Source organism: Anopheles marshallii, chromosome 2, assembly GCF_943734725.1.
Source record: "Anopheles marshallii chromosome 2, idAnoMarsDA_429_01, whole genome shotgun sequence".
Classification (NCBI taxonomy): Eukaryota; Metazoa; Arthropoda; class Insecta; order Diptera; family Culicidae; genus Anopheles; species Anopheles marshallii.
This window is the reverse complement of record NC_071326.1, coordinates 77,944,643-77,953,948: the sequence shown is the minus strand read 5'-3', so window position 1 is coordinate 77,953,948 and position 9,306 is coordinate 77,944,643. Positions and strand designations below refer to the sequence as shown.

The 9,306-nt window shown below is 42.2% G+C and overlaps 1 protein-coding gene across 1 annotated transcript in view; it reads left to right on the top strand.

The window, feature by feature from the left end:
- The first annotated feature begins 7,494 nt into the window (after positions 1 to 7,494).
- LOC128709507 (calpain-11-like) overlaps positions 7,495 to 9,306 on the top strand; it is a 36,190-nt gene continuing 34,378 nt past the window's right edge. Inside the window, exon 1 of the mRNA XM_053804511.1 lies at positions 7,495 to 7,552. Coding sequence (XP_053660486.1) covers positions 7,495 to 7,552 — 58 coding nt within the window. The remainder of the gene's footprint in view (positions 7,553 to 9,306) is intronic.

Here is a 9,306-nt window from a genome sequence, read left to right as displayed (position 1 = left end):
AAACATAAATTCGAAACTTGTAAATAAACACAGCAACTAAACTTAAAGCGTAAAAGATTGAAGATGTTAAGGAAATGAAGCCGAGTGTAAAGGTAACAAGTACCTTTATTTATAGTGACAACCTGCTGGTGTATATCGTACTGTGCGCAAAGTACAATCGAAAGCGATCAAAGCAACAGCACTCATACAGCAGACTGCACCGACCGTGTCGTTAGCCGTAAGTTATTACAGCTAAGTGAAAATACACATGAAGATAAACCCGAACCGCACACGTACTTGTGCATCGTACCATAAGGTCTCGTGGACATGAGACACTCGTACCGTGGTGCATAAAAAACATAAATTTGGGATAAATCTCGGCACCATTTAAAACGGCTCTTGTGCCCTCTGCTCATCCCTTGCTCCACCCCGGGTGTGGTAAGAATTTACTCCCCCTTTGCCCCCCGTAATCGCTGTGTGTGAGTGTGTTTGTGGATGCGTGGACTTGTGGTGGGCTGTGGGATAGATTTGTGTGTACATTTTTGTTATTGCAACGATCGCCGGCATTTAGCCCTTTTTGCCTTCCTTCTCGGGATCGATCGACCGCAGCGCGAGCGAGCGGGTTCGATCCGCATCAGAAAGGGCTTCAGAATGAAAAACGCGAGCAGCAAACCTGGCCGGACAGGCGGAATGTTAAATAGATAGAGCCACGCTGGGATCGATGCAACGCGCAGTGGAATGAACAAAACGGCAACAACAACAACAACAACACAAACAAAAAATCGCACCATCAAGAAAACATCGTCGGGGCGTATAAAACAAGCCCGCATACGTTAAGCGCCGTTCGGTTCATGCCAAGCACCAGCCCGGCCAGTCGGCACGGATGTATTGACGCATTAAAACAAAACACACAGCACACAACCGGGCAAGACATTTGAAGACATGGCCGGACGAGGGATAAAAAAAAAACGGCATCTCCCATTCCCCCCTCAACACCCACAGCAACACATAAAACATATGTCCACGAGCAGGTGAGACCGTATTCTAGCATGCGCGGCAACGGGGAAGAGGATATGCTTCTATGTTGCACCCTCGTGCGGTAGTTACAAACTTTTAATCTTCTCCATCATCACCACCATCGCTGCAAACGTAAATTACGGCCGCACCAGCGGCGAGTTATGCTTGTAGTGCGCAATGATTATGTTTTATTGTTTTGTCCCATCGGAGTTACGTTTGGATAAAGAATCGACTGTTTTTTTTTTCCTCCCCGGTGTGGCATGCCAGAGGGTGGTAATGGGACATTTGGGGTTGTGGGACAAAACGGTGCTTTCCGCAGCAAACCAAATGAACCGCTATGTCGTTGAAAGGAGACGAACAAACAAAAAGGGTACATGATCGAACCGGGGGACGAAAATTTGAAGAACAATGTATGTTTTTTTTTTGCTTCTTCATGAATATTTAAAACGCTTGCACATCAGTGTTCGACTGAGTCATAATCTTATTCTTCCGTTGCTGAATGTTAAGAAAGGGTGAGCTGAATGATTTTGATGTCACTTTTAATTTGTGTTATTTACTAATTGCAATAATTCAATACGAGGAACTTTGGTACATTTGGTTCAAAAGGTTCGTTTCTTGTTCATTCATTGACATCTAATGAATGTCACTTGATGCGATCAAGTCCATTACACGCTGTACATTTCGGCTGGAATTGGAGTGAGTGGAATTGTGATAGAATTTTATTCTATCTGAGATTTTATTCCAAAAATTTTGATTGACATAAAGTGTCCGGAATCGCAACAGCTTTTTTGCAATAAACAAGGATTTTGTTTGATCTAACCGATTGATCCACGCGGTGACAGAGTATGCACAGGTCGAGCCTTATTTATTTATATTTTGAAATTTTGAAAGAGTCATTTTAGTATTTTTCGCTTTAGTTAATCTTTAATGATCAGGATGGAGCAAGAGTTGGCTCTAAAAATATTCATGAATTCTAAAAGTTTCATGAGTCCTCAATATTAATGTTTCCTTGAGATGTTTTCAGATATCCAGAGATTCAGAGATTCTCATTCCTCTAGAGAGAGGTTTCCAGTATCTATGATGATTCAAGAATCTTGTAGCGGATTTTTGAGGAAATAGAGATTCAGAATCCTTTGTTCATTTAAAAGATCCGATCCTATTCGGAAATTAGAATCAGATTCACTGAACACTATTTAGGACCATTACACTCCAACCATTTGGTCTACAATTTTTGCTATTATTTTTAAAATATTTTATTCGATGTTATGTAATGTGGAAAATAACTGAACAAAATCATGAAGTCATTCATTATTGGAATTTGAAACAAATCCTTCCAATCAACTAGCGAATGGTTATGGTGTTTTGGGGCATTTTAGATGACTGATTATTTGCAAGAGTGTAAGAGGAAGTCAGTCTAGAATCGCATCGATCGATAGATATTTTTCGACATATGCTTAATTTGGATGTTTTGAAAAGAGGTCGTTTGTTTGAGGGTCCGCGAAACTCCAAGAAATACTAAAACACACTTACGTTATTGGAGATTTCAAAAAGCTTTGTAGTTTTGGTATAAAAGCTTAATTTAATCTCTTCTCATAGGAAATAACAGTACTTGGCTATGTATCAGTTCCGTTTAGGTTGAATAAACGAACAGAATGATAGAAACAATGAGAAGGAAAAAGAGAATACTGATGCATCCGATGCACTTGCATCTTCATTTCCCGGTGAGAAAATCAATCTCGTTTGTGTGTTCGAATTGTTTTGATGGCATCTGGAATAAAATGTGCAACAGAGAGAGTGAGAGAGGAAGCTCTACTTCACTACCTATTCTCGTTAAGCATGATCATTTTTTGCAAACACAGGCAAACAAAAACCAGGGACATCTTCAACCCCGTTTATCCGCGACCGTGAAAAGCACACGCGAGAAAGCGCTTTTGCCTTCCGTACGCTGGCCCGGAATTTGTTTCTCCGCGTGACCGATTTGGGAGTTATCGAGCGCTCCGAAACGCGAAACGTGGTACAGTTTTTCCGGCTGATCACACACATACACACCGCACACGAACGGGATGCTTACAAACCTGTTCCCTTTCCCGGATGCTTGATTTTCCTTTTTCGAAGCGTTTCCTTTTCGAGGAAGGAAGGTTTCCCGCCTGCAGTCTCGTTGAAGTCTTTCGTAGCGAGGTGATCAATTTGGCTGAAGGGCTGCAACGGTGTGGCAGTGTGTCGTTCCCTTCAGCTATTCTGGTTCTTACCAGGGTTAAGCTGTAGTTGTCAAAGGTAATGATTAGATTTTCCCACCGACAAGTCATTGCTCGATCGCTTGAAATGTCTTCACCCGATCAATCGATTGTATCATGCAAGCATGCATAAGAAATTGGACACACCGGGCTCAATTTCCTTCTTTCACCCACGCCTGGTTGTCCATACGGCCATTGTTGCCAAACCATCCGGAAAATTGAGAAAAATCTCGCCCCAAAGCTGCATTGTAATACTGGCGAAGAAAGACAAAGCTTATCGTCTATTTCATTCTCTATCTTTGCTTTACTTGCGTCTGTTCTGTTCTATCCACCAAGCTGGGAAAAGCTGCAACTGGAAGTTGCAAAGTACAGCAGAGGGAAACGGTTCATTAATCATGTGTAAGTGTTGAAAATTGATGAACCGCTACGAGGAGCGGATTGGGATGAACCAAATGAATCAGGCAACCCCCGGCTTTTCACGTCCCTTCCCAATGCCCTCCCCAACGGGCCCAACATTCAGAACAACAGGGACACCGTAACGTGCAGCAACAGAACCAAATCAATAGCGCTAAACAACAGCAGAACACAACACATTAACACACACTCAGACACACAGCCGTACCATCCGGGGTTGTGGACGTGAAATTCCACCCCCAAAGCCCGATCGTGCATTACCCGCCCGCGACACCCAATTGTTGTGCCCGAATAGGCGTCGCTAAAACCCATTCAAATGCGGAATAGAATGGTGTCGTTTTTGCTTTGTTGTTCTCAATAGATGGATGTAGCATCAGCCGTGAGGTGGTTGGGGTTAGCTTTGATCGGTTAATTTTGCTTCCCTATTTTTCTACCTTGAATTTGTCTCCTCCACCAGTGTTTTCGGGCACTTTCGGACGCTTGTTTATGATGGATGATGTAAACGGATGTGTTAAAGGAAGAAAAGAAAAGAAACCCGATTGGGGGATGATCAATTTTTCCACGGATAAAACTCGGCAATTATCGATCGACACGAACAAAAATGATCAATGAGGCAATGACGATCTAGTCCAGACTTCGTTTTCCGTTCATTCATTTTTCATCCCTCGTCGGGTGGCTGTGCGGTGTGCTACTCTACTATTTTAAGCTTATCGAGAAGCGTTGCTTTATTCATCTTTTGCCTGCTTTTAAATTCATTTTTCATTCTGCTTCCGATTCCGTGTAGCGGTAGCGAAAAGAATTTCGAAACTTTACCGTTTTTTTGTTGTTGTTGTTGTGTATTTCGTTCCATCCACTTGTGTGGTTTTGTGCTTCCTTTCCTCAACTCATGTTTTTAAATTATGAACCCAACTATTGTTGTGCAGTTGTGCGTGCTTACGCGTGCGTTTTCTTGCTTTTTCCGGATCTGTTTTTTTTTTGCAACAACATTAAGAACTTGATTTGGTGTGGTTGCTTTTTTCTTTGCTTTCCTCATTTCAATCTACATGGAAACAGTTTTGGGGCAGGTGGGCTAATAGTGCATAGAATAGCCATCCATCGGTGGTGGATTTCGCACCGCGAGTACCTTCACGGTTTCGTTCTCCATTTCCCCGTAATCAACCGCACACGAACACGTTCGTTGTCGGGCTGAATGAAACTGCAGAAGGTAAAGGTAAAAGTAAGTCAGATCTGACATGACACCACTCCCCCGGCAGCACCCTTTGCGAATGGAAAATGCTAATCAAAATCTCACACCTCAATGCCAAGATCTCGTGACCTAGAAAGTACATAAAAATCCGACCCTTTTCTTTCTTCGCCTCCTCCCAGCACGATGAAACGTACACGGTTGAATGGGTTTGCTTGCAAATTCAAATAATTTTCAGTCCTCTCTTCCCTGCCCATGCCACGGTGTCTTCCACGGAAGGGTTAAAACACCTGTCTCAGCAACCAGCAGCTGCAAGCAAGGTGTCACTTTGGGGGAAATATTTGGGACACCAGGGAATGGACCACATTTCCGTTAGGTTTTGGGTTGAGTGTGATTTTTAACGATCAAGCTCTGCGAGTCGTGCCATAAACCAAGCATGAAACGCTTCGAATTTGTAATGATAATAGCCTGCATGATGACGAAGATGACAGTTTTTCCAATTGGTATTCACTTCCTTCCGACATTCCGAGAGTTCCTGTGCTAGCTTTTACGACCCCAGATGGAGTCGTTAACAATCGTGTAATTCCTTCCGAGGTTGGGAAAATTCACCATTCGCCTAATACCTGTGGTTGTGAAGATATTAAAATATAAAAACATAAACGTTTACATGTTAACTGCCCCATAACCAACATTAATGCTGTAACCATGAATGTTCGCGCGTTAATGGCGATGCTTCTTATCTCATCCCTTTTTTTCCAGCTGAGAAGGATGGGACGGGTATCACGGTATTGGGAAAAATAATTGCAATCAATTTTAACAGGCGTGATGAATAATTACCCAACAAGCAAGACAAAAAAAAATACTTAACTTTGAACATAAAAAAGGGTGAGAAACAATGACCGGCGGAAAGAGACGGTAAAGGTAAAGGCAACGTAGAGGAAGTAAAACAAAAAGGGACTCGTGGGTTCTCCCCCGAAAAACTGACCGTTGATTGTTTACGTGAACGCTCGTTTCGCGTATACATTACACTTTCACGCGTGTTGCCTCCGCGCGTATGTGTGAAACGGAAACAACATAAATTTGAAACAAAAGAGCTAATGCTAATGCTGCCCCGGACCGGGTCCACGGCACAATCATGTGTTGCGCAATCGGGCCAATTTTCGGGCTGTATCATCATCTTCGGATGTTTTGTTTCGTTTTTGATGAGAAAAAAAAACCGAAAGCGTCCTTCCCGTAATAGGAAAGTCACGCGAACGCGATCGTGCTATGTTTGCAGATCGTGCGGGTTTTATAAAAACACATCATCTCAACCACCCACCTATCCCCCCAAAAAAAAACACATACACGTGCCGGGGTGGTTCATTTGCTTATCATCGGTTTCGACATGCCGATCGAAAGCGTCTTCCCTTCATTAATGGACGATGTTTTACAGCTTTTTTCCAAGTTATGTTTGTGTGTGTGTGAGTGTTCGGTCGCAATTTCCTCCGTGGGATGATACTGTTCCGATGGGTTGTAGCGAGAAATTTATGATACGGGCCTGCACGTTACGAAATAGTAACGAATTCTGGTCGTTCGTTAGGTTGATTGATTGATGGGCATCGTTGGCGAACAGTCCTCGGTAGCATTCGTTATGCCACCCCGTGTAAGGAAGTTAAATGATCGCGTAGACATAAGGAAGAAGAGGAAGCTGGGTTTGCCCAACCCAAAAATATTTTAAAATTCATTCCAAACTAGCTTTGTATTACATATAAATAATAAATTTAAATTACTACGGGACAGGCAGATGATAAAGAATGATATCGTGCTATAAATGTTGGTGCCGTGACCAGGATATTAATTGCTCTTTTAAATATTGTTTTATTTCCCTACAGCTAGAACACGATCGAGGAACGAAATAATATCCATTTGTCCAAGTGTGATAGAGTGCTAAACAATTCCACAATATAGATCTTCCCTTTGTCCCCCAAACAATGCCCCTCTCATTACATTAATTGACTCAAGTGTAGTGAAGCAGCTGCAAGATGCAATTGCGTACCATCCCCATTACGAAACATTTCCAGCATGTCGTGAAACTGGCAACAGCGCTGTAGTATTAGAAATCAATTTCCTCACTTCCCTTCTATTCCACCCCTCCACCACCCTCCCGTACTCCAATTATCGTCCTGGGACAGCAAGTGTGCTCCAGATCCAAGTGGGCTGTGTTTTGCTGCAATTCGGTGCATCCGTACCAACGAAGTTCCACCATCGAGAACGGTGGTTTAATGCACAGTGTGTGTAAGTGTTTGTTGTGTTGTGAAGTGAAAAATCAGTGCCGAACATGGTGTTCCGGATGTTCCGGATCCGGCCGCCTCTAGAAGTGGAGCGCAAAGTGTACTGATGTGCGACGTTCGTGTTAGTGCGCACCGATCGGCGAGCGTGAGGAAAAATTAGCATGCCGTATGTGTTGGTGGTGCACCGATAGTGGTTCCGTACATACATCGACGTATTTGCTTTGATCAAGGAGGGGCACAATTGGCGTTTTTGTTTTTTTTGGTTTTGTTGCGCCACAGGAAAGGTGGAGGTGTAAAAATAACATAAAGTATAATCACATCGACGCTCGTGTCGGTGCTGTTGTGCCGGTTCTGTTTTTCGATTTGTCTGTGAGTGAGCGAGGAGCCTGTCCGCAAGATGCCTGCCGGCTATAGAGCGAACGGACATATACCACACCCCGGGAATGGACACATTAGTAAGTAGAACATTATATCATACGTAATTGCCAGCGGGCATTATTGGAAGCCTATGCATTCGATAACCCAAAGGGAGTTTTTCTATTAAATATGAAACGGATTTGAATGTGTAGAGTGGAGAGTGGTGCTTTATGTTATGATTTAATTTATAATGAACAGTAAATTAACATAGGTTTTGTACTTCGAAAAATAATACGCACTGCATTGAGTGATCATGCGATCGTATACGGGATAACATAAGGCTTAAATGACCATATATAGGTGCATCAAGGCAGCTAGATTTTAGATCTAGACTTGACTCAGTACATGTAACAATTTTATCCAACAGACATCGCCAACTGATTGGCATCAATCGTTGCGGGTCTCGTTACATAGCAAACTACCCTATTGCAACCATTTCTAGCCCTATTAATCAGCCTTCGATTATTATGACTTAAACAACGATACTAAACGTATACAGACGTAGACATAAGCGTCATCCATTTTCAGTTTTTGTATGAACAATTGAATTGACTCCATTCTGAAGATTTTGGAATAGTTCTTTTTTCGTACGACAGGACTAATTATCCAACTACGAATAAATAAAGTCAAAGTAAGTAAAAAATGACAGACCTCTTGAGATTGTTGAACAGTTAAAGAAGCGAGATGAAAGAGGCATGAACTTTCATTCGTGCGAATCTTCAGTGAAATGACTTTCGAATCATGAGTCGCCTCTATAAATCTGTAAAGTTCGTTAAAGATCTAAAAATATACGAATCTTCAAAGATTCATCGGAGCTCATGACAATGAAATTCAATATAAACAAAATATCTCTAAAGTTTCGTGAATCTGAGGCGATAGCTTAGTTTGAGACGAGCCTATGAAATCCACGAATTTTTCACACTTGCACGTTGAAGTGGACGGTTGAAAACTAGTGAAGCCTCATGATTATCATCTCGACTTACTTATAACATCCCCAACATAAACTGCTGTTGTGCGTAGATATTGCAGGAATCGAACAAATCAAACATTGTTAACATAATGCACCTCGCGTCCTAGCGGCCAAACAAAAAAATCAAAAACATGCTGTGCTATAAACTAGTAAAACAGACAGCTGCCGTTTTAGCACGGCGTGCCAGGGACGGAAGGATAGTTTTACAAATGAGGATCATTTAAATATTTTATAAGCACGCGAAAATAGCGCAGAAGCAAAATACTGAAAGCAAGAAAAAAAAAACAACAACAGCAGCACACATAGTTTGGTTGTTCGGTATTTTTGTCTACTTTTTTCCAGTCGGATTACGATCCAAGCTTGATGTCACTTAGCTGTTTTTATGTTTATGTTTGGATTTGTAGCTTTTTTTCTTCTTCCTTTGGTTTTCTTCAGCTTCATCACGATGATTGAGGTGATGATTCGGCTTGTGATAATTTTTTTGTTTTTCGACGGATCGGCGGTGCGTTCAGCTTGTATGAAATCTTTTTTTTTCTCTCGCTTCGAGATAAACGTTTCTTTCCACTGATGGAACCACGTGTGAAGAAATAAAATTAAGATTTTTACGACGGCTCAGCATGGTCCACTCGTTCACGGTCTCGTGGTTTGGCTTCACAAAATATTAGACGGAATATTTTATCGTACACATACCATCATCATCATCACCATCGGGCCGGTTAACCTTGGCCGCGAGGGCTCATTTTACTGACATTCCTTCAGTCAGGTCCTGGTCTCCCCGTCTTCAAATCAAAAAAATCAAACCCATCCCTACGGTGATGACTC